The sequence below is a fragment of the Macrosteles quadrilineatus genome, unplaced genomic scaffold (assembly GCF_028750875.1).
Source record: "Macrosteles quadrilineatus isolate MER2022 unplaced genomic scaffold, UCM_ALF_1.0 Scaffold_4__1_contigs__length_99947679, whole genome shotgun sequence".
NCBI classification, from domain to species: domain Eukaryota; kingdom Metazoa; phylum Arthropoda; class Insecta; order Hemiptera; family Cicadellidae; genus Macrosteles; species Macrosteles quadrilineatus.
Genome location: NW_026542597.1, coordinates 86920547 through 86947046, shown reverse-complemented (window position 1 = coordinate 86947046; position 26500 = coordinate 86920547). Strand labels below are relative to the sequence as shown.

The window sequence follows — 26500 nt, the reverse complement described above, 5'->3', positions numbered from 1 at the left end:
CACCCTGCAGATTTTAATTATGTAGGTCTTAAAGAAACAGAAAACACTAAAAAACATTGGGTGGACCTTACTTTCAGGTTTGGGTGAAAAATGCCTTTTGGCAACTAGACTACACCGGTTTTTTCCTCCTATACATATGTTCACTAATTACATTGTTATAAACAATGTGGTGGCTGGCTGTTTTCCATAGCAAAGACCTCTGAAAAAATTGAAACTGCGTACAAGGTCAATCTATGCATCTAGGATTACCAAAGGCTTATTCCTGTGTTGGTATTAGAGCCTCCCCCATAGGCTTTTGAACTTTGAAAGAAAAATATCGAATGCCTCCATTGACAATAAAATTAATTCCTACCACTTTTCTATGTACTTTTCGGTAACATTTCAATTTTAGTTTCACTCAACAATGCCTTAATCAAAAAAAGGGAATCGTATACAAAAATATATTTCAGTAGTGGAGTTGTTTTCTTAAATAATTTTAAATAAACTATCCTCTTCAGATTTCTTGTTTCATAACGAAGCAAAGAGAAACTTTTAGTTGTACTGTACAGTACCACTCAAAATTTATCAATCAAACAAACTATACTGCTTAGGAAAATAGGCCTACTGGGTGGTTCAATGGTAATAGTGCTCGCCTAGTAATCAAAAATTCGCTCGTGCGATCCTGAGAGAAGTATCATTGACTAGACACATATAATCTGGTGAGATGGTCCTGAACTTCATCTATTTTCTTGGCTTCAAACTTTCATATCACATGGGAAGTCTATTCTGTCTATAGTCAATGAAAGTATGTAGCTTTTTGATGGTTCAACACTGGAACCAGCTGTCTGATTGACATAAATGGTCCTAGCCAGGGAAACAGCTGATCTTATTCAGTAAAAAAGCTACTGGCATCCCACTCCATTCTACACTCATGGTTTCAAAAACCCACCTAGGTGGCATCCCCATCTCAATTGATAATAATGATAATAATCACTCTGATGTTAGGTTTGTCTCGTTGCTAGTTAAAATGTTTTTTTATTTGAATAGACTTAATTATTTACCTATTACCCTAAATTTACCCTAAATGAACCTCCAGCATTTCCATCCTACATTGCAACCAGATAATTTTGAACATCAAGTCACATGTTTATACTGTTAATAATACTGTTCTATGAAATGGCGACCATACAAAGTAGGTATTTTAAGCCAAGTATGAATGGAGATGAGTGTAGGATGAGTGGCGCGATCTTGTAGTCTTGTTAGTGACTAAGGCCGACATTCCTTAGACACAGCTGTTAATTAATAGCCCATACAGCTAATGGCAACTAAGGGACCTACAGTTTATAGTGGAATCCGAACCACATTTTTGCCTTGGTAATTACGAATTGGTCTAATTATTAGGATAGTACTGCGGATAGTCGTTGTACTCACCCGTGCGGACGTTAATCCACACTGGGGAATATCGCATCCACAGTGCATTCCTATAAATATCCACAATTCGTAAAAAATTACGATCCACAATTCATGATACCATTTATAAGACCTAATACATCCCATTAAATCACCACCAAAAATCTCTGCATCTTTAGGCAAACCCGATAAATCTTACTAATTTGATTACTTCCACCTGATAAAGCTCGGTCCACTTAGCGGTCACCGCGCGTGTCGTCTGCAGTTTACGAGGGAACTGGACAACCGTAAACAAGTATACCCGCCAAAAGGACACCCAGCCCGCGAAAACTGCCCTGATTTGGCTGGGGACACTGACCTCGGCTTTGGTTACATTGACCTACACTCCTCAGGACTTATTAGCATAGAGTAGGTGTATGTAGGATGCAATGCGGTGTATTCCAAGTTTCTACCTGTTTGCAACTTGGTTGTCTTGACTTAATGCGTTGGATTGGTGTGAGTAAAGTTAGCACGTTTTTTTGACAATTTATATTTTATTACTCTAGGGAACATCAATTGTAAATGCAAATCACTATCTGAAATCAGTATCAGACTGTTAATGTATGCCTTTTCATGGCTCTCCCTATTGGATTCATTACATCGTCTTCATACTATGAGTGAATCAGGACTTTAATGTCTTAGCAGATAGTATTTAGTATTTATCTCTGAGAAGATATTTATTTCGGAAACCTATATTAAAATAGTAATTTAAATAAACCCTTTTAACTTGAAACACAATTCGATTATTGTGTAAAATTTACATATTCTAATTAAGTTCGAGGTATTTCTTAAAAGAAATTTTTTTAAAAACAATACATTAATTCCTTCTACAAAAATTTTCTAGCACCGGTTTTTACTAATTATATCAATGAAGTATGGTCCTGCAAGTCAGAGCTGAAATAATACTGATGACTGAAATTTTATTTCTATAAAATAAAGCTGAGACCCGGTGGATGAAATATAAACCAAATTACACTATTTCCCCCCCCAGTAAAAATCACAAAAACCCATGTCTGGATAGGTAAAATTGTGCTATGAGATATAGATTTGCCATTTATAAATCAATTTATAAACCAATTCAAATTCAACAGTGTCGTCACCTTTTTTGTATGTGAATCAATATAAAAAAATAACTACATGTAAATAACTAAATAAAAAAAAACTAAAAATAACTAAATTTGATTTCAAATCATTTTATTACAGTTTCCACTATTTAAATACTTTGACTGGTTGATGCTTTAGTCACTCATACACAGTCGTAGGATGAAGAAAGACAACAATGCATGGTCGAAGTTGGTCTCTGTGATTTTTAGTTTCTACTCCTTGTTCACATCAATTAATTCATCATTCTACTAATCAATTCTGAATTAAGACTCAATTAGTAAAGACTGCTTGTAGAGTGTTTGCATATCAGGATGACGAGAAAGCAACAAGAAGGCACGGGCTGCTTTGTTGATTGGCATCTGGTATCTTGAAACAGAAAGAGGTTAATTAATAATAATTTTTTTTATCTCGAGGAAAAATCAGACGAAACTTAGTCAGTTGTTACTAAATAAGTGAATCAAAAGTGTAAAAATTCGTACGAAATGTCTTTGATAAAAAATATAGATTTTATGAATTCTCTGAACTGAGAAGTTTGAGAATGGGATGCTGCTGAAACAGGTATGTTCCTATTGAAACTGCTTCAAAATATTTGAATTAAAGTTAATCAATCAATTTCGTAGTTTCGAGGCTACCCTAACGAATTTTAAGTTTTACACATATCTGGTGGGACCGCTGTCTTAAATCATAATTCACTCTTTCTTTGTCTTATCACTCCTATATAAACTCAAACTACATAAGATATACAAAGGTATCAATACACCTACAATTTCAACCAATGTTTTCCCAGAAAAAATAGATGAACAAATATTACATTAATTTTACGTTAGGTGTATTTTTTTAGGTTATTTCAAGGTGAGTTATTATCCTCTTGAATCTACGGAAATATATAACATTAATGAGTCTACTCCGCTACTGAGTCATCACTACACAAGGCACATTTTTTTCTGTGACAAATACTATCCCAACATTCAGCGTGTAATTCAATAAGCCTCAGAAATTTGAATTATTCACCCCCATGTGACTTGATCGTAAAGTCCCAGAGAGCTGAAGCCATACTGTGGTAGTTTTATGACTTTGTCCTCTTCAGCCATGTTCACCCTACAGTCCATCCCTTACCTTGTGGCGGAGGCCTGATGACTCTCCAGGAAGTACTCCATATCCTGGAGCACTTTGCCGGAAGGAGCTTCACTGACTGGAGCGAAGAACTGATCAAGGTATTCCAGCAAATCCTCTCTTGGTGCAGAGTGGGCGTGGGAACTGGAGTGGCTAGAACGAAATGGATGGAGTATGTAGGAAATGATATGACAAAAAGCATTTAATATATGTTTAGAATGTGACCTCACATACTGCCATAATTTGATGGTTAGGTCTGAAATGCGGTGCAGTTCTTAAACTCAGAAAATTCAGTTAGCAAGACAATTTCTTGTCACAATTCAATTCAATGATTTCTACAATTTCTACCCCTCATTAAAACTATTAATTCTTCATACTGCTATAACCACAGAGAAGTAAGTAAGTACATGATGTGGAGGGGGTGGTGTTGGACTTTATCATAGACACTAGCGCTAGAGCTAGACAGCACAAGTGTACCATTGAATGTTTCCTATGCACCTTACTTCTCTGTGCTATAGCTAATTGGCGAAAGTTTTCTCTTAATAGACTTGTAAAGTTTGCGGAAAATATGATATTCAAATAAACAAAATAAATTTGATATTTAAATCATCTATTAGATTCATAGACCAGATTTTATAACGTAAACCAAACGTTATTAATAAACTCCTTAGATTAATCCATTATTTATGAATTAGTAAAAAATGTGTCTATCATATACATGTAAGGGACGTTGATCTAAATATACATTATACTGTTTATTTTTAATTCATTATCTGAATTTACACCTACTTTTGCTACATGAAATAGTTTATAACTAGCTGTTTGTCCGTTCTACGTACGGGAATCTTGAAGTAAGTTGTAACATTATATTCAGAACAGGAGTTGGTTTGCATATTTAGTGTGCATTTTTCCAGATATGCTGGCAAAACTATTACTGTATAGTTATAGTTACATATAAACCTTCGCAAATACAATATCTGACAGTTTCAAAGCCAAAACGAATGCTTCGTAATTAAATGTCACCCAAGCGCCTGAAAACAGCTGGTGACGTCATGGCAGACCCAGAAGTAACCTAATTGCATGTCCGTTTCTGAAGGAACTTATACTTCAGACATATCCAGCAGCCTTCAAATTGGGGTGCTGTTAAGGCTTATATTTTTCTTCATAGAACTAATTTTAAAAATTTTGAATATTTTACATAAGTTACATATTCTTTACTATTATATTATATATTATATTAAGGAACAGATTCTAAATTGATACCCAGCTGATGATTTGCAATCGAATGATATTTTGTTTCGGACAAATAATATGCATTTTAAAGGATTCAAAATAAATAAGATGAATTTTAAAATTTTCTATAATGATAGTTCGGTATGTAAGTTTTATAAAGTAAATGCAATGAGTTAAAACAACATTATTATCTCCTTTCGGTGTTACCATCCCTTTGTGACTTTTTAACTATATATTGCCCTCTCGTATGAACACAGAATAAGTTTTGAATACATAATTTAAGTGTCAGTGGAGACAATTATTTTCAATTGTTCGCAACGTTTTACTTCAAGAGTACATACCACTATCTAAGGAAGTATATTGCGGTGTTATCGAATGTATAATCCGTAATATTCTACTGTTAGAGACTATACCATGTTAGATCCTCTGCAGAAGTAGACGGTAAAGGTGGGTTAAGTCGAAGTTGGATTGCAGACAAGAACCTTTTAACTGATGTGAGGCTAGAGTCTGTTCTACTGGTAGCACTGGAGGATAAGTGGAGTGTGTCCGTTCGATGGCAGAGCTCTGAACAGGCTGAGGAATAGATCATGCATACACTTTAGTTAAGGGTCTGTAGAAAACTATACCCTGTATGATAAAACCTATCTCCTGACTCTCCATCTATCTGGAACTGGCCCTTGGTCAGTCCCCAGATTCCATCATACAGACTGTAGTACTAAGTATAATGTTTTGCAATGAAGGGTTCACCTCTAGTGTTAATTAATTTTAAGACGTTTTGGCCTTAACATCTTATACACTTCAAGAATGTTTAATTACCGTCATCAAACAGGAAGGAAGCTAGTAAACCACAGTGTTGGACTTGTTTGGGACTGTAATAGGCACAATATCTAGAATTTCCCATAAACAAACAGGATTCGAACCACGATCCAAAAACATCAAAGAGTTTGAGGTTCTCTCAGTTAAAATTCCTTTTTTGTTGGTAGAACAGAAACAAGGAAAACATTTAATTTACTTTCATGTACGTGAAGATGCTATTGACAATATTTAAAGACCCTTACAAATATGGATACACTCAAAACACACAAGTATTTCAAGTATGTGCAAAAGTGTTACTCTTTTTATTGATAACCTAAATCAGACTAATACATATTTATGGTTACGGTATTGGAAGCACTCGTTTTTATAGACAAGGATGTGTTTGTCCAAATTTACGAAAAGGACAAACTGTAATGAGCCTTTCTTACCTGAGGAGAACTTGAAGGATTGTACTTGAGGTGGCTCAGACAGTCTCCCTGTGAGCACAGCGACCAAGAGAGAAATGCTGGGAAGAAAAGGAGGCACCTGGACCATGTCGTCATATGTCTTCTGGTACAATGGTTCACGGCAGTCGTAGTATCTTCTGCTCAAATCTTCGAACCTCCTGAAAATAGTTCTCAGGTGACTAAGCAGAAAATTTCTAGATGAAATATTCAAAATTGTTAAGATTATCAGGTCCAAAGTAGGCATTTTTGTAACAATGGTGCGAATTTGAACTTTGATGCATTCAAAAGGGAAATGGGTAGGTAATAAAAATCGTAATCCCAGGTTTGGACCATTGACTATGAAGAGAACAAGATAGTCAATTCTAATGATAGAATGAAAATGAAAAAGCCGCGTCAATTAAATTCAGTTACAATAATGTTTTACTTCATCTGAAGTCGTGTTTTGAACATCATTTGCTACCATCACAAACCTCCCCAACCTAAAACCCTCTGCTATTAGGGTCACTAAAACCCTAAAGCCTATTAGAGGTTCGAAGAGAGCCTTACACTTCAAGACTTCCTCTCATCAACTTTATTTGGCCATTTCATGAATTTGGCTTTTTTTGACAATTTGGGCCATTGTATTGACCTTTCCAACTGTTTGTAGTGAGTTCCATTTACTACTAAAGTAAACTCTGTCCAAACAGGTTTCTTATTAGCAAATATCAGAATTCCTCACTTACGTCCCCTTCTTCTACGTTTGCTTTCAGTTTGGGATGAAGTATACGATTTTGCAGTAATCAAAGGCTATATTCCTAGATGTCTAGATACATTAAGGACTTCATGGTTACCTGTAGTTGGACGCGTGGTGTTTTCTGACATAGCCCCATGTCTTTTGCAGCCTGTAGATCGATGGACAGTGCAGACCAATCAGAACAGCTTCTGCAGACATCTGACTCTGTCGGCTGTGGCAGTTATGAGCCATGCTCATGAACTTGCCAATCACACGAGCTCTCCTCTGCAAAAGACGTTGAAAATCGAAAACAAATCAATCAAATCACTGTATACGTGCCATCTTCAAGTGAGAACCGTTTCAGAAACAAAGCATCTTTGTCCATCAACGTCAATTGACTACTATGTGAGAAAGAAGTCACTCTGAAGATGGGTCTCAACATCGAAACATTGATGGACAGTAACTTTTCATAGATAGTTAGGAAAGGGATAAACTGAAAAGTGCTGCAGCAAAATTTAGGGTGAGCTGACTGGAAATCAACAGTGGCAGAATCATCAAGATATTCTAACTTCAAGGTATAATATCAATGTATTCTATTGGTTTTCTATTGCCTATTGGCCTTTGACTTGGTCGTCCATCCACGAATCTATAGTATATGCTCGTGGAAGCATATAATTGAAGATTAAAACCAAATACTGATTATTCGTATAATACCTTTACATCGTATACTATGTGCGAATATTCTTAGAATTTAGGCGATTGTGGCTTTCAATCATTGGAGTCTTCTTCTGGCATTGTTTTATCATCAGTTATTTTAAATGCCTAGTTTGTTCTTAAATGTATGCAATATAACGTCCCCATATTTTCCAGTTTCAGTGGTTCAATGTATTTTACTCATACCAACCTTCCCAAAACAAATGTATCCCATCATTTTGACTAGTATCTCAACCTTAACTAAGACAGTTATTGTTGTTTGCCTAACAATGCCCAGGGCAATGATCTTTTTCAAGAGATTTAGCCATTCAAGACATGTAAATAAGCCGTAGAGGTAAGGCTAATGTTACCTGGACATCTTGTTCTTGAAGAATGCAGTTTGCAACCACACAAGAAATCCTTTGAGAGAAAAATATAAGAGTACGCAAACTTGGAGTTCTCCAACTTCCTTTGTCTTTCTGAGCTCTTGCTAGATCCAGAGCGGAGATCTATGAAAACAAAAGAACGAATTTATGCGAAATATTCAGATATTCATGTTTTATAAATATTTACAAATGCTTGATACGTCATTAATGACAGTATATAAATAGTTATCTGTAAGTTCGTAATATGTTCCACGTTTAAACCTTGGATGGAATGTATATCCAAAGACATTCGAAAATAGAAACATTTTGTCGATACTAGACGTTGCTTCGTTGCCACAACTTTAAAAATTAATATTTTATTTTTAAAACACTATCTCAGAACCGGAGGAGAAAATATACTATACAGAAATGCATCGGGAAGGCAATATGGCTACGCCACTGTTGGTAACTAACTTTGAACAAAATCTAGCTAATGTGTTGAAGGGGCTTTCGTATGGACAGAGAGACATCCCCTTTTTATGATACACTAGAAATAAATTTGAATAACAATGCTAAGGAGAACAACTTGAAAAAAACCAATATTGTATGTGCACATTTCAATAGGTTTGTCAACCGAGACCTATTAAATCTTTTGACATTAATATTAATGTTGAATAAGCATAAAAGAAAGGTTCAATTAGTTCAATAGACCTTTAGAAACAGCTGTTTGTGCGCCATGATCAGCTGGTTGGCTAGTGTTGATGAGGAGAATCTTGTAACTGGTAGCAGCCATCCTTCATCTGTGGAGAGAAAAATACAAGTTAGTTTACATACCAGTTCTTCACTTACCTTAATGGTTGTTAAACCTGAAGGTTAAGTTCTTGAAGGCGTTTTAGTGTGTCTTTAGAACAAAAATAACAAATTGGTATTGAGGCTATAGTTTTCGCTATTAAAAACGCGATACAGCTGACAATTTTAAATACATTTTGAATATGAACCGATTATGACATGTTATGGCAATTTTATTGGTTTGATTGAAGTTTTAATTGGATTCAATAGTTGAGATATTAATAATGATTTTACTAGAAACTAAGACTAAGATATTATATTTAAAATTTATTAAAATCAACACTTAAGAAGTATATGTCCGTAATTTACAGTTGTGTTGGCAAAATAACCACACTAAATACAATTATACAAACTGTTTAAAATTTACAATTTACCTTCATTCTTCATAAAACTAGTCAGACCGAGAGTCATCTTTGAATCACCACAAGCACCATTAAACTCATGATTTTGACAGGCGTACTTTTTCCATCTGCAAGAGATAGAATATCACATATAATTTCAATGGACATTGTTACCTATTTTAATGATGATCATTAATAGATACCACTTAATAAGTAATTAAGTTTAAACATAGGTGCTTGATTTTAATTTAATAATGCCTTTGCTGAACACTGTACCCAAAATGAAGCTTGTGATTTTCTTAAGCACTTGAACCATACAATTACATACTATAAATAGTATTATACTGTAGGGACAGAGTATGGTTGCAGAATAGTAGTACCGAAGAGAGGTACTAGTAGCGCCAGTATCGTCACGTCGATAAGGCAGATTGTCAACAATGGATTGTGTGGTTACTTAATTCTCTACTAGGAGCGCTAGCACTGAAGTGACAACCCACCCTTAGCGGTTTGTCAATATTTTCATACTTAAAATTAAATACACATTATACAGTGTGTAAATTAAGTCTGGCACACATTTTTAATCTTTTTTCTATAGTAGATAGAGAAATCAATTTGCGGAACTGATTAATAATAAATGTTAGGCACTTTTTACAAATTTTGAAACGATGTGTCTGAAATTTTTTTTGTATCCTGTCTAATATGGCGGCTTAAAATGTACTTAGGGTTGAACGGGTGAATTAAGTCTGAAACACATTAAAATTTTTTCAGACACATCATAAAATTTGTCTTCCAAATACCTTTAAAATGAGGGGGTCACAAGATGGGGGTTGTCATTTGAAAATCTTTAGTTACCCCCCACCACCACCTTACCCTTAAGGGGATTTTTTTCAAAATTATGAAAAAGTGCCAAACATTTGTTCCCACTCAGTCCCGCAAATTAATTCCTTCTAATCTACAAAGAGTAAAAAAGATAAGAAATGTGTGCCATACCTAATTTACCCGTTCAACCCTAAGTACATTTTAAACTGCCATCTTGGATAGGGTGCAAAAAAAAAATTCAGACACATTTTTGGATTTGTCTTCCAATGACCTTTAAAATGAGGGGTCACAAGATGGGGGTTGTCATTTGAAAATCTTTAGTTACCCCCCACCACCACCTTACCCTTAAGGGGATTTTTTTTTTCAAAATTATGAAAAAGTGCCAAACATTTGTTCCCACTCAGTCCCGCAAATTAATTCCTTCTAATCTACAAAGAGTAAAAAAGATAAGAAATGTGTGCCATACCTAATTTACCCGTTCAACCCTAAGTACATTTTAAACTGCCATCTTGGATAGGGTGCAAAAAAAAAATTCAGACACATTTTTGGATTTGTCTTCCAATGACCTTTAAAATGAGGGGTCACAAGATGGGGGTTGTCATTTGAAAATCTTTAGTTACCCCCCACCCCCCCCCCCCCTTGCCCCTTGCCCTTAAGGGGATTTTTATTTTCAAAATTTGTAAAAAGTGCCTAACATTTGTTATTAATCAGTCCCACAAATTGATTTCTTCTATCTACTATAGAAAAAAAGATAAAAAATGTGTGCCAGACTTAATTTACACACTGTATACAATGATCCGTGGAAGACATATTAAAGATACTTTGCTCCCCGCTAGAGGGTGTTTTGATATTCGCTGAGGGTTTCTTGTATTTCTCAAACTCAAAACTATATAAACTAGATAAAACAAAGATAAAACAATATTTACAAACCTTTGCTTGTGTTTTTGGTTTATACCCTGAGGGTAAATCATATATGGTAAAATATACCAATAAGATAAATATTTACTCAAAATGAGTGCACTAAAGCTTGACTGAAAAAAATGCACAAAAAACTGGCTTTAAATTCTGCAATAGAATTATTGCTGCTATGTCTTTCTAAAACAAGAATAATGTGTTTTTGTTTTCAGTAACTATATTAAGTTGGCTGATTTAAGGGATTAAATTTCATTTATATTAATATTAGAAGTAGCCTAATTCAACTTTTATAACAAACTTCTACCATAGATAAAACTATTCCCTTACATATGCTTCAACCAAATTATTTATCTTTTACCTGATCGAATTGTTTTCCTTGGTCTTTTGAAGATAAAGTGAATCATTCGATTTCTTTTTGCTTTTTAATCGAAACGTTTCTGAAAAAAAAACAAAAAAAAACAAATCACTTCACAACAAAACAAAACCTACATGACAGCATAATGCTGTGAGTAATAATACAGATCTTAATGATATGCGATTGTTGATTTGTTAGTTAGAAATGTCATAAATTATTATTTTTTTTATTTCCTCATTTTATGTCATGTTAAACTGATGTATTTTGTTCATACCCTCAAAATCCATATTATATGACGTAGGCCTGTGTATTTTGAATTTTTGTTTCATGCATACTTACTCGTAATATAATGTACAATTTCAGCTTCTATTTTATTAGGCAATTTTTCTATATATGTTTTTAAACACTGGAAAATAGTAGAACAACACCTGAACATATGGGATTCCCACACTTTCGATAAAGGTTAAAGTTAAATATAATACTTAGAAGAATGTAATCCATGAGGACATTCCCAAGCTTGGAGTTGGAGTACTTTATCCAACCTTAAGATTTATAATAGTTTAATTTGATTTTTGTTTCAAATACGATCAATATGTTGACAAGCAGTTTTCAAAGTAATAAAAATGTCAAAACAACCATTTTCAACTTACGTGGATCAGTTCGTTTTCTCATAGCCCTCAAGTAATGTTGCTGCCTCTTGTATTGGTCACCCCCCCACTGTAGGAGATGTTGAGGAAAACGCGTCCAGAAATTCAGTTCATCTCTGAAAGATTTAACATTATAAATTTTGGAAATAATAATTGTCAATATTGTTGTATAGTGAATAAATCGATATGATGCTCGCTTTTAAATGAGAAAGTTGCTGTTAAAAAAAAAATAATGTTGGAAACGTTTTGGTGGTTTGAGACTGGGCCCTAACGATGGAGTATATGAAATCAACTTTAAACAGTAACGGAATTTAATAATACTCCATAATTGAGTGGGAAAATGTGCAGGATTAGCACTCATTTTAATACTTGTTTGAGAATAACCTACTTGCCTGAGTATGAATCTAAAGCTTCTACTATTGAAAGATACAACTTACTGGTGAGATTGAACATCTTCCGATTCCTGAAGCTTTTGCAGCGAAGAAGCAGGGACAGCTAGGGACTCTAGCGACACCCTCCTCAGCAGACATCCTTTAGGTATTGGAGGTTGAAACTCTTCAGCATCCTCTCGAAGATCAACTAGAGATGCGTTCTTCTTTGTCTGTGAAAAATTACGTCTTACAGAATGATTTTAACGGTTTTCATTTTTTGCAGTGGAATTAAATGCAATATAAAATGGTCCGTTATATTCTTGCAATCATCATTTAGGGGCAGAACAGTAGAAAATCCTTTTTTAGGGACTGCAATAGGTAAAATTGATTTTTCATTTCAAAAGGTGTCTGCCAAACTTGCAATCACACGAAATCTTCTGGACCGTATTACATAAAATTTTTAAAAAAATAATCTACGTAATTATGATTGCTATATGTATTTCCCCTCTTAATCCCTTAGAGGTTCAAAGTGAGTTGAAATATTGCTGTGTTTATTTATTTTAGACAGCTGGTTAAATTGACCTAGCGAGAATTTTGAAATTATCTAACACAATTGATTTTCAAAAACTAAAGGTGAAATGGTTCAATCCCTCTTTTAGTGGTTTGACACCCAGAATTTTTCATCTGCGTAATTCCCTCTTTGTAAAGCAAGGTAAAGCTATTATTACAACGAAACTAAATTAAATGGAAATGTTTCAGCCTTACAGATTTACCTGTATTGAGTTGCAAAGTGCTCTAGACATCCCTAGTCCTACACCCTCTAGCAAGTAGGGACAGGGACTGAGGGCGTACCTTCTTCGGACCCTAGGGCGAAGTCCAGGAGCTCTCTTCCTCCAGTCCCAGATCTCCACCGCCTCCGCTGACATCACCTCGTGCTGGGTCGACAAGATCAGAGGTTCCTGGAGTACATAGAGTAAGCTGTATTGTCTATGTCTAATACATAGAGGATGAAGGTAGTTGCATCATACCCTACATTATAATAACTATAAGGTTTCAATGCCTACCGAACCTCTTAAAATAAAAGTTTTATTTTTGCAATACGTTGGAAATAGGCTATAGTTTTTGGGAAAAATGTCCCATTTAATAAAAAGTTAATAAAAAAGTGCAATACAATACAATTTTTTTAATATTGCAAAATAATGTTTCATAAACTTACATGATAGCTATTCTCATGACTGGATACAAATAATTTGAAATATATTAATCAAAGTGTTATCCATGACTGATAGATATATGTAATTTCAAATAGGCCTACTCCAAAACAAAATAGACGATACGCAAACTGATGATACAGCAATATTAACAACCATTAAATATTTTTGTCATTAAAATTATCTGAGCTACATCTAATTTGTAATCTTATGTTGTATACAGAAATAAATCAGCACAAATATGAAAAGAAATCAATTGTGATTACATTGTGATCTTATCCAATTATTTATTCGTATTCTAGAGGTTTTTAATTTCCACGTTTACTTAAAAAAGTTGACAATAAAAAATGATCGGAACAACAGAGTGTCACATGAGATAAACATGTCGTTAAAAGAAACTTTGCGAAGAAATAGGCCTACAGTATATTTATATTTAATATTTTGACTATTGGGGCTGAGAGGATAAATTAAACGTAATGGGATCTGATTTATAACAAAACTGAGACTAAAAATTATTAACAGTTTAGAATCAGTAATTTTATTTATACATAATCTAAAACTTACTTTTGTTTGATACTTTACCCTGTTCCTAGGCGCAGGTTTCCTAAAAACAAACAAATTTAAGGCTTCACACCGACCAGTATCAACATAAAACTGAAATGTCTAACATGAGTTCTTGATCCCTTCATTATGCACTAATTCAGCTATACAGTGTTCGTTTTTAAAACTGGTTACAACTGGATGTAACTCGTAAATATTTTCTTCATTTAAACACTTTTTGTTCTTCGTAGCTTGATGCTAAAAGTAATTTTTAACATGTTTTGAGCATGGTTTCATAAAAATACAAAATATTTTATTTTTATCTTTAGTGCTTAACGGGGATAACTTAAAAACATATTTAACTCAAAAGAACACTACTATTAAAGCTATCTTGCAGTTGCTTGGCAGTATTATCATTTAGTAAAATCTTTGAGTCGTCCAACTCATTACCTTGTACTTTTCAACCGTTCCCGTGTCATATCACCAGCTCCGTCACAGACTGAAAAACCGCCGATGCCTTTGTCCTTGAAATTCGGACCCAGATACAAATTGGGATCCATCCAGGAACTCTAGAAAAGTCTGAGTTAGACATTGTATGGGAACTAGAAAATAACCCTGTTTGTCAAAGAAAATAACTAGGTACAGAATAATACGTGAAAGTAGACGTTGAAGTATCGTTATGTAAATAAGTATATGTAAAAATAAAATTTGTATGTCTAGAACATGAAGTGTTTTTTCCTTAATCAAATTAATTGGATGTCTGCTGTTTTATAATCTAGAAATCGGATATACCAGCTATCTGTAAAATTACTGAATTGTATTTAACAGATTAAGAAAGGGATTGATTACTAAAGTATGACAAGCTTTTAAACATTTGATTAGTTTTCTATAAGTTTCATGATAGCACCTTTGCCACTATGTCAGAAATTGCTAGTTTTAGACAGCTTGCCTCCATTATATCAACATTGCTGTCACGCTGCCTTGTCTATGAAGGAAAGATGATACAACAATTGCAAACTCTTCTTATAAATTCACGGACCCGAAGGTTTTGGAGCAGATAAGGTTAACAATATTTCAGCTGCATGTAATTTTCGGGAAACTCATTACTCATTCTAAAACAACTAACACTGTCTGGCTTATGCCAGAATGTAAAATCAGTTGTGTCATCTGGCCATGTAAATATTCCGCAACATTTCCTGGAGGCTTTATGAATGGAAATGAACTTTCTACACAGATGAATGGAAACGCACCCAGCTGTCCGAGATCGCCGCTCTTTCATTGACGATTCTATGAAATATCTTTAAATATCTCTACCAAGAAATAACAATGCTATACAAGGTATCAAAGCATCCCACAATCTATGATTCGTCTTGTCATTCATTAAATTTAAATCCGTCATTAATTAATCTAAAATTTTAGAATAAGATTAGAAGTAAAATTGAATTGTAAAATATCTTGTCCATAACGGTATGCCCGATCATGCCTAATTTGCCTCAAGATTTCATGAATAGTAAGTTAACTGTAAACTATCATTAACAGTGTATCAAGCAACTCAAGAGAAGTTCACCTCGTCTTTTCTTCTTCTTCTGCATATAACATACCCTTCCCTTCTTCATTTCTTTTACCTATTCCCCATCCAAATCCTTCACGACCTCCACTTATTAATCTACTCATCCACTACTTGTAATAAGTCACCCCACCGTAGTATTCATCTTTACTTTCCCTCTACCTCATAATCCATTTCCTCCTCCAACCCACAATTCTGTACTTCTGTACTTCTTCTGTACCTTTTCTTCCACTTCATCCAATTACTCTACTTCATATCTACCAGGGATTCCAATGATTCACCTCGTCACCCACCCTAACAACTTCTAATTACCTCTCCACAGGCGTAATGATTCCACAGGGTCGGAGTCCCGGTCTTGTTGACCGAGAGGGAGCTCCTGGCGATATACAGGGAGGGACTACTGCTGGTGCTGCTCCCTATGGAAGTCTCGGAGACGGAGTTTCCACTCTCGTAGGGGGAGAGGAACGTGACCCTCTCACACCACAGAGACCACAGCATCTGAAGGAGAATTGTTGGATGAGATTAAAACGTCTCTTGGGATTATAGGTAATTCACGTGAGTAATTATAGCAGTGAAATGCCTTTTTGGACACATTCCAGTGTAAGGCTTTTACAACAGAAATATGTTTACTGAAATTTAAAACTAAAGTTGCTCATTATAAATTTACTCCACATATGGTATACGTACATGCTACGAAACATTATTTCTCTTATTTAAAATTGGTTAGTTAGGCCCCAAACTTTTGAATGATAATTTTTTAGTAAATGTAGTAGCTTATTTTACCACCACCTTCGGTCCAATTCTGTATTTTTTATACTAATTTTTAAAACAGTTATACCTTTGTAACCTTTGTACCTTTGAAACCTTTGTAAATGGTTAAAGATAAAATTGGTCCATAAAGTTTGAGCTACTTTCTGAAGAAATAACGAGAACCTTTTAATAATAGTAAACAATAGTTAAATTGAAAGTTAAACCTAATTTATTAGCAAGGGATTTGCCCATCTTCTTCCGCTCCTTCCCATCCCATCCTTCTCATCTCATTCCAAATCTTCTTCCATTCACACATCGCACCCTTCCCTCAAAACCCCCTCCTCCTCTCCTCTTCATCTCTACCCATTCATCCCAAAATCATCCCCTCTTTTTGCTTCCCTTCATCTTACCTGACCTTCACAAATTTAAAGTACCTTCTCAAATTAAAACTCTCCATACATACCTTACGCTCCTGCCATCCACCTATCTCGAAGAAGACCACCTTCCCGTTGCAGAAGCGGGCCTTCAACGTTTGTCTGCGCCGTCGTCTATAGACAGATAGGTTGACGCTCTCCACCGGGTAAGCTGACACCAGCTCGAAACTCTCGATGTCCAAATCCTGACCTCTTGGAGACCTCCAGTCTTGATCTATCTCTGCCACAGGCTCCACGTGGTAGGACGCAACAATGAGCTTGGTGGGAGTCAGTCCTTTAAAAAGTAAGAACAGTTCTCAACCGGTCCACTGGGATTGCGCCACTAGGGCCAGATAGCCACCGGCAAAGTGCCAGTGCCAAATCTATCCCCAAAACGCACCGTCATAGCGCCAATGCGGCATTTCTTTTGTCAGAGGTTTTTCTGAGAAACTACCCCAGCAGTGTGCAAACAGTGGTGTCCACTTCTCATTCATCGTTCAAACCACAGTTCAACTTTAGTTTCTCCCTTCATTATCTGGTTAGGTTAGGATAGGTTAGGTTAGATAAGTTAGGTTAGGTTAGGCTAGATTCCATCTTCCACCCGATTACCTGGCTACCTGGCTACCTGGAGTAGCGTTGGCGCAATCCCGGTGCGTGCCAGGCTGACCCTTTAAACCCTCACATAACTGGCGCAATTCCGGTCTATCCTTCTCAACTCCGCAAAACCAACCCTACTTCCTTTTTCTATGAAATATGATCTTTGGAAATGTTTTATTTGTGCCATGCTCAGTTTTTATTCGTACACTATTTGAAAATGTTTATTGTTTAAGATGAGCTTATTTTTTGAAAATTTAAAGTTTACAAAGAATGTGCTCACCCTTGTCCAATTGAAAAAACGACGGAACCCTGTCCTATCACTTCTTTGCCCATAGTTGAGACATCAAAGATCAAAGAGAAGGGAATACCTCCAATAAACTTATGTCATAGTACATTTGAGTGTGCTGATGGGATTGTGGTGCATTCTGTGTGGTTATAGGCCTAGTCTGTATGATGGCGACTGTCTCTTGACCCGCAGACGAGTTCAGGGAACTGGTTTCACCATGCAGACTATATTATTGTTTATGTCTGAAGTGCATCGGTTCGTCATTAAAACGCTACTTTTCAAAGACGCGTCTGAGAACAATGTGTACGGGAAAATAAAAATGTTAAAGAGTATTCGTCTCCTCAAGAGCAAGACCAATATTGTTTCTTATAATATAAATTGCAGAGATAAATAGCACAATTGAGTTGTGTTTCTAGCCTAGTGGTTAGCATCTCGGACTTCGGTACGGGAGGGACGGGTTCAATTCCCGGCACATCCACAAAAATTTAATATGGTTTGGACCACTTTCCCTTAAAAGCGTTTGACCTCACGTTAACGTCTAGTAAAAAATGGGTAGAAAAACATTTGCCTCAATTATAGCCCTTATGGTGTTTGTTGGTTTATTGGAGGACCTTATAGAACGAAGATATAGATTTATAATGATAGAAACACTATTGAACGGGAGTTCCTTTTCTACCCAGAAAACCTTTCCTCCATAGGTTTATCAACCTGTCCAGGCTGCACTTTACTTTAGGTCCTACACTCATTCGAATGAAAGTATCGATCGATATTGTTTGTATATTACTTACTTAAAAGTCTTTGTTTAAAATAATTTGTTTTACATATGTTGTCAATAATAATTAAGCAATGATATTGATTGTAAACAGTTATAGAATAAAGAGAAACAACTTGAATGTTAAAAAATACTTTTTACTTTTTATCAAATTAAACATGGCGCAGTCGGTAAAGATTTGATTAAAAATAATATCAGAAGAATATACACAGAAATGGAATTTAACAAACCGGATATCCTAAGCCTTGAAGGCAACTTGGAGGAAAATTTTAGGACATTTAAAGAAGAAGTGGAGATATATTTTATAGCCACTGAAACCGAAAAGAAACCTAACTCTATACAAGCAGCAAGGCTTAAAAACCTACTAGGAAAAGAAGCATTGAAAATTTATAAAGATTTCAAACAAGATGAACCAGAAACAGTAAAAACGATATTAGAGACACTAGAGAAGTATTGCACGCCAAGAAGGAATGAAATCATGGATATTTATAAGTTTTTCAAAAGAAAGCAGCAACAAGATGAACCATTTAATAAATTCTATTCGGACCTAAAAAATTTAGTCAAACCATGTAAATTTGAAGAACAAGAGGAAAAACTGTTGAGAGCTCAGATAATACTGGGATTAAGTTCAAAAAATGTCCAAGAAAAACTTTTGAGAGAAGATCTAAAATTGGAAAAGGTAATAGAAACCTGCAAAACGATGGAGTTAACTGAACAAAATATGAATGAAATCAATGAGAAGAAAGAAGTACTTCAAATTACAAATATTCATGATGAGAAGAAAGAAGTTCATCAAGTAACTAAAACCTTTGCTGGGACACGTAAGTTGGAGGACCAAACAGGTAAAAGATGTTTTAAATGTTACAGATGTGGTGGTAGTCATGGAAAACAACAATGTCCAGCTTGGGGTAAAATCTGTAGTAAATGCAAAAAGTCAAATCATTTTGGAAGTATGTGTAGGACAAACTTAAATATTCTTTCTAATGAGAAATGTAACGAAGTAACTGATCAAAGTAGTAGCTCTTTTGTGCATAATTGCCAAGGCTATGAGATTAACACAGTTTGTGTAGTTGATTCCATTGGTAATCAAGAAAAAGCTTGGTATAAAAGTGTTAAAGTTGAAGGGTTCAATGTAAGAATGAAACTTGATACTGGGTCTGAAGTAGACATTGTCCCATATTCCTTTGTAAAACTAAATAAACTACAAAATAGGATGAAGAAAAACCTAAACAAACTAATTTCATTCGGGGGGTTTCAAATAAATCCAGTAGGATACATAGATGCACAGATTGAGACAGAAAATAAAATGGATGTTGTAAAGTTAGTAGTGGTCAGTGGAGAATGTACTCCAATCCTAGGGCTGAAATCTTGTCTAAGTTTAAATTTAATAAAGAAGGTAGATACTGTTGCTAATGGTTTATCAGTAAAAGAAGATGAAGAAAAATTAAAAATTTATAACAATTATAAAGATGTTTTTGATGGTGTGGGTTGTTTCCCTGACATTTGTAAGATAAAATTAAAGGAAGATGCAGTACCACAAGTAAGTTCTGCTAGAAGAATACCATACAAAATTAAAGATAAATTTGAAAAGGCATTAAATTCGCTGGTTGACAATGAAATTATTAAGCAAGTTGAAGAGCCGGTTGAATGGGTCAATAATATTGTAGTACTAGAAAAGCCAAATGGATCTTTAAGAATCTGTATTGATCCTACACAACTTAATAAATATATCATAAGAGAGAGGTATGCAATTCCTTTGCTAGAGGACTTGGCTCCAAACTTAAGTAATAAGAAATACTTTACAATTTTAGATTTGAAAGACGGGTTTTATCATATAAAACTAGATGAAGAATCCAGTAAAATGTGTTCATTCAGCACAATCTTTGGAACTTACAGATTTTTGAGGGCACCTTTTGGCCTCTCTTGTGTACCTGAAATATTTCAAAGATTGGTACACAAATATTTCAAAGATATTAAAGGTCTTTCAATCTATTTCGATGATTTGTGCATTGCTACTGATACTAAAGAGGAAAATGATAAAATTATAAAGCAGGTAATGGAAAGAGCAAAACAGTATAATATTAGATTTAACTATAGTAAAATGCAATACTGTGTTAATAAGGTAAAGTATATTGGTGCTATATTCAGTGAACAAGGGATGCAACCGGATCCTTCAAAAATAGAAGCAATAAAGAATTTTAAAACTCCTACATCTAAGGTAGAATTACAAAGATTTTTAGGTATGGTAAATTACATCAGAAATTTCGCCCCTAATTTGGCTTCAATAGCATCACCTCTTAGAGATTTACTAAAAAAGAATGTTCCCTGGCAATGGTATGAACATCATTCTAATGCTCTTGAAAAAATCAAACAATCACTCTGTAGTAATCAGGTCTTAGGGAATTTTGATCCATCTCTTCCTATTGAAATACAATGTGAAGCTTCACAGGATTCTGTAGGGTGTTGTTGCATGCAAAATGGCAGGCCTGTTAGTTACTTTTCTAGAAGTCTGACCACAGCAGAAGTTAATTATGCTCAAATTGAAAATGAATTATTAGCTATTTGTTTTTCGTGCAAGAAATACCACAACTATATATATGGAAATGAAAATGTAACAATTTTTACTGACCATTTACCTCTGTTGTCAATTTTTAATAAGCCATTGTTTAAAATTGTCAATAACAGAATAAGAAGACTCAGACTTAAATTGATGATATACAGTTTTAAACTAAAATATTTGCCAGGAAAAAACATGCATATTGCAGATTTTTTATCTCGGAATGGTATTAAAGATGAGGTTGAATGGCATGAACCCTTAGATGGTATTGTGCATTGTATTGAATCTTCTGAAGTAAAGTTTAGTGATAGAAGACTTGAGGAATTTAAAGAGGAAACAAGAAATGATGATGTTTTAAACAAAGTTGTACAATTTTGTAAAACCCAATGGCCAAAATCTGTTAATGATGGTGATCTAAAGACTTATTTCAATATGAGAAATGATGTAACTCATCAAGATGGATTACTCTATTTGAATGACAAACTTATAATACCAAGTAAACTGAGGAAATTTATGCTATCACACCTGCATGAGACTCATCTGGGAACAACTAAAATATTGAAAACTGCCAATTTATTTTTTTACTGGCCAGGAATGTCATCAGACATAAGAAATACAGTATCTCAATGTTCTATATGTATGAAACACCAACGTTCAAAATTGAATGAACCTTTAAAAGTTCACAGTGTTCCTCAAATACCCTTCATCAAGATTGGAGCTGATATTGCTGAATATGCAGGTAAATACTATCTTGTAACTGTTGACTTTTATTCACGTTGGATTGATGTATTTAAGTTGAACAGTAAAAACAGTAATACAATAATTGGTAAATTCAAAGAGCTATTTAGTCGAAATGGGATCCCTATGTATTTGGTGGCTGATAATCAACCATTTAATAGCTATGAAATGAAACAGTTTTCTATAAATTGGAATTTTACAATAATCACATCAAGTCCTCACTATCCAAAAAAGTAATGGACTAGCAGAAAAGGCTGTAGGAATTGTAAAGAAAATGTTACAGAAGAGTGCTGAAAGTAAACAGGATTTTGAACTCTTCTTATTAAATTATAGAAACTCACCTGTTGCAAACCTGGACTATTCACCTTCTCAGCTTTTAAACAGCAGACACATAAGATCAAAACTACCTATACCAAACAGTTATTTACAGCCTAAAACAGTTTCTTTTGAGGTACATGAAAGCATAAATGAAAGCAAAAGGTATCAAGAACAAATGTATAACAGATCAGCCTTAAAAAAAGAAGATGAATTCCAAGTTGGAGAAGAGGTTTTAGTACAGGATATTAAAACCAAATTTTGGAATCCTGGTGTGATTTTTAAAAAATTACCGGAACCTCGTTCTTATTTGGTAAAATTAGAAAGTAATATTGTTTTAAGAAGAAACACACACCATATAAGAAAAATTAAATCTATGTTAAAAAAGAAGGACAGTCAAGACGGCTAAAAAAGGGAGATGTTTGTATATTACTTACTTAAAAGTCTTTGTTTAAAATAATTTGTTTAACATATGTTGTCAATAATAATTGAGCAATGATATTGATTGTAAACAGTTATAGAATAAAGAGAAACAACTTGAATGTTAAAAAATACTTTTTACTTTTTATCAAATTAAACAGATATATCGATTAATCGATTGTTTCATTCGAATGAGTGTAGGACCTTAAGTAAAGTGCAGCCCACGTTACATAAAGAGGAGTGTGCCGGCTGGGACTGAACCTGAGGTATATACATTTATTATATCTTTGAAGACTTCTAGTCAATGATTATATCTAAATTTTACCATGTTATGTGGTGTTTAGTGGTGATCTATTTATGAGTACTAACCTATCTGCACTTGACGAATGCCTCTACCTTCTCGATCAGTTTCTGCAAAAGGTCCTTCCACTAACACTATGTCCTCTAGGTCACTGTACTCAGAAAATAACAACTTCTGAATTCTATTTGAACCCATGTATAAGGTATTAAATTAATTTTGGTTGTTCTAAGTATATTTGGGATGAACGAATATAATTTTAAGATCGTCTTAGTTGCTAATGTAATTGGAAAACATAACAAAATTTATTTATTTTAGACACTATGAATGTACACAAAACATTGTGCGTTTATGATTATCATATGTTTATACAGAGTAAGAAATCAATCTATCTAACCATATGTTTAATGATAGCTTTGATTATTAATAATATTCATTGACTATCAATACTGTATTTTAATAGATAAAATGTGCTAAAAGGTTTTTCAAGTAATAACTTGCCGAATTGATTTATTTAAATATCCTACAACAACAATTAAGTTAGTTTTCAAAAGAATTGCCGAACGAGAATTTGTATGAAAAGTGATGGACTTCTACAAAATAACCGTTGGAATCTACTTTCCGCAATACAGCCATTTGATATGAAACGATTGCTTGCATTTTCAATGTAAGTAGTTTAGAAGCTAACTATTGGTTGTCCGTAGGGAACAGAAGTCTTCGACAACCTCTTCAACAAATTGAAACAGTCTTATGGAGTTTTGTTGTGGAAGATTTCAATACAGCAATACATGTCGTTCTTGCATGTGTCACATATTTTTGACTTAGACTCCATAAACCCAATCACACTTAATGGCAAAGCACTCCCATACTACGACAATGTCAAGAATCTTGGTATATCTTTCAACTTTTCACTTACTTGGGACATAGCAGTTACGGACACACGAAAAAAGGTTTTTGCCTCCATACATTCATTGAAAAGATTACAGAATTTTTTACCACAACACACTAAACTACATTTGATCAAATCACTTGTACTACCCCACTTCAGTTACTGCAACTCATTGATCAATGACTTGACTGCGACTTAGGCGGGTATGCTCCAGCGGTCACAGAATTATTGTTTGAGATTTGTCTATGGTCTGCGACGTATGGAGCATATCACGCCATACTACCTTGAGGCACACATCCTGAAATTAAATGATCAAAGATTCATTAAAATTTTGTCATTGGTTTTTTCAATTTTGAAAACAGGCTCCCCAAAATATTTCAAATCCGATTTTAAATTTGTGTCTCAGGGTAGTTCACGAATGTCTCGTTATTCTTCGATTACATTGCGTATACCTCATCATGCCACCACAGCTTATGGCAGGGCTTTTGTTGTTACCGCTTGTCGTCTGTGGAACGGCCTACCCCTACACATTAAGACCCTTGAAAAACGTTCCCAGTTTGTGGCGGCACTGAAAAAGCTCTATTTTGAGAAGATGGTCTCGGCTGGCGTGTCCTAGGGCTACTGTTACCTTGCGCGTTTGCTGATGCGTGTATGCGAGAGTGTGTGAATGTGTTTTTCTATTTGTTAAATTTTTATGTTTTTTTTTTTTAGATATGTAGGTACTTGAACTGTTAAATATTTTATGTTTAATTAGATTAAGTTATCCCTATGTCACATTATTTATGTTATATTTTTAATGTCAGGTTAAGTGTAAGAAAGGGCCATGTGGCCCTAACTTTGCCTGAAAAAATAAAGGATTTTTCATTTCATTTCATATTTTTGTATGGATCTTAAACTTAAGGCGGGTTTCCAAAATCTTGTCAACAGACTCACTGACGTTACTCACGGCAAACCTATTCCAGATAACTGTGATTTTCCCGTAATCATTTGATAATCTCTATTACCAGGTCAGGGAGCAAAAATGCACTCTAGCCAGTCTTATGGAGCAACGTCATCTGAACCGTGTCATCTTACCGCATTCTACGCTTCCTTATTACTTTTCCAGACTCGACAGACTTGCAAATGATAAACGCTAAGGTATGTTTCTAAAGGATTACTATGCCAAACGTAAAACAGTCAAAGACTTCGATATGAAAATATAATGTCCAAGGGTTCCATGTTCCTGAGATAAAATCTAAATTGTAAACAACTGAAAATTCGATTCACGAACCACCGAGGTTTTTTTGCTCGTACTTGCCTGTAACCTTCTGTCTCAACACTACAAAACACATATTCCCTTTTAGATTTTTCATTCTTTTGAATGAGAAGAGGAAAACTTTAAGACTCTCTGCCGTAGTGTGTTAAGTCTTATGTTTACCTTTTCGTGTATTTAACCAGGAAGAATGAACCTTAGAAATTCTCAACCTACTGTAAAATCTGAGATATGAATATTTTTTTGATATGTATATCATGTCCAGCAATAATTTGGTGTGTTAATATTTATCTTAAATATAAAAGGAAGTTTTTAGTGTTCCTAGATCTCTTCTGCTACAATACCAAAGGGAATAAATCAGTTTATGAATTTTTGCTCAATATTATCACAATAATTTATCAAGAAATTACTAAATTTATTTTTAATACTAGATAAACGCTATAAAGTGACAAACTTAAACTAACATAATGAAATCTCCAATCAGTTGTCATCAGCTGATCAACAAGGAAGATAAATGATAAATGGTCAAAGACAACTAAATTCAATACCGAACTGTAAGACTAATCTATTCTATCAAAACCCCATCAGCAGGTGTGGTCACTGGTGGGAAACTGTCTCAAATTAGCAAACAATGGCAGTTCTATTGCGGGAGATCAGGAAAAGGAAGCGAAGCAACAATAGCCAGTGTCATCTGACATCTTTCTCTGTGTTTCATATGTCTTTCTCATGTCTCTGTGATGCAACTGTTTTCTTCAATGAGATGGAGACGTGTCAGAGAACATGTATCTTTGTCTGCATCGTTCGCCACTGCTAAGTAAATATTGGCTCTAAAGCATATATAAGTATAACCACTTGAGATATTTGGAAACAATAAGGAGGTTATTTTGTGTCCTTCGATGGCTTGAAACTTGGCCCAGCTGATGATAATTGCGCTTTTAACATATGTTTGTAACTGAAGTTACAGCTGATCTTTGGAAGTGACAAAACGATCATCTCATTGATTCAAAGTTATTTTCAGTCATTCCCTATCTAGAATACGCTCACCAATAGAACAACCAATAACATAGCCTCCTCTAATAGACCAAGGTGTTGGTAACGTCGCACCAGTAAGTTGTCATGGTAATAAAAGTAATACCAAACGCGCAAACAAAAATTGTAGCGAAGCTTTATGAATAAGTGCAACAGCTGTTTCAGTTTGCAGGTACTGTAACGTTTCCACCTGTGTTTTGTCTAGAGGATGCCATGCTAATTACAATCATTACAACCCAATATAATTGCAACACAAAACGGATATAGAAATAAGCTTCATTCTACGAATGAGAAGCCAACTTGCACTAAAGACAGATATTTCACTTTGTTCATTCCACTAAGATCCTTCGACCTTCTCTCGTCTTTCCAATACCATACTCTTGCATGAGGTCATCTTCAGTATGATACATTCTAACAGAAATATTTATAACGTATCAGGTAATGGACTTATTTTAAGGTTATTCAAGTATTGTCGTACAAATCAGCTGATTAGATATTTTTAATCAGCTGATCTGTGTAGATGTAGCATCCTTCATCCTTGGCACCCAGTCAACAACCTCAGCCCATTGTTGTGTTGTTGTGCAACTCTTAGCCTTGTAAGATGCTAACGGCGCTTTTGTACACATATTCTTGGCCTACTCCGTTTCCCCTTTTGTTGC

General features: G+C 34.6%; 1 protein-coding gene across 1 annotated transcript; it reads right to left on the bottom strand.

Moving 5' to 3' along the window:
- Positions 1 to 5278: 5278 nt before the first annotated feature.
- Positions 5279 to 22869, bottom strand: LOC128993114 (uncharacterized). Its single transcript, XM_054416871.1, has 15 exons — positions 22743 to 22869; positions 16739 to 16983; positions 15838 to 16023; positions 14409 to 14527; positions 14001 to 14022; positions 12981 to 13166; positions 12274 to 12437; positions 11840 to 11952; positions 11193 to 11271; positions 9134 to 9228; positions 8622 to 8710; positions 7917 to 8054; positions 6971 to 7137; positions 6123 to 6298; positions 5279 to 5451 (listed from the first exon to the last, which is right to left on the bottom strand). Exons 1-15 carry the CDS (start codon positions 22867 to 22869, stop codon positions 5279 to 5281), a joined length of 2079 nt encoding a protein of 692 aa, XP_054272846.1.
- Between the last annotated feature and the right edge of the window lie 3631 nt (positions 22870 to 26500).

What these genes read in the sequence shown, in the direction of transcription:
- LOC128993114 (XM_054416871.1), bottom strand. Translation starts at nt 22,869, where the DNA reads ATGGGTTCAAATAGAATTCAGAAGTTGTTATTTTCTGAGTACAGTGAC. An exon ending in ACAAACAGCTGTTTCTAAAG is followed by an intron (nt 8,055 to 8,621) that starts GTCTATTGAACT and finishes TTGTTTTCATAG; the next exon opens with ATCTCCGCTCTGGATCTAGC. An exon ending in ATCCTTCAAGTTCTCCTCAG is followed by an intron (nt 5,452 to 6,122) that starts GTAAGAAAGGCT and finishes TCTATTCCTCAG; the next exon opens with CCTGTTCAGAGCTCTGCCAT.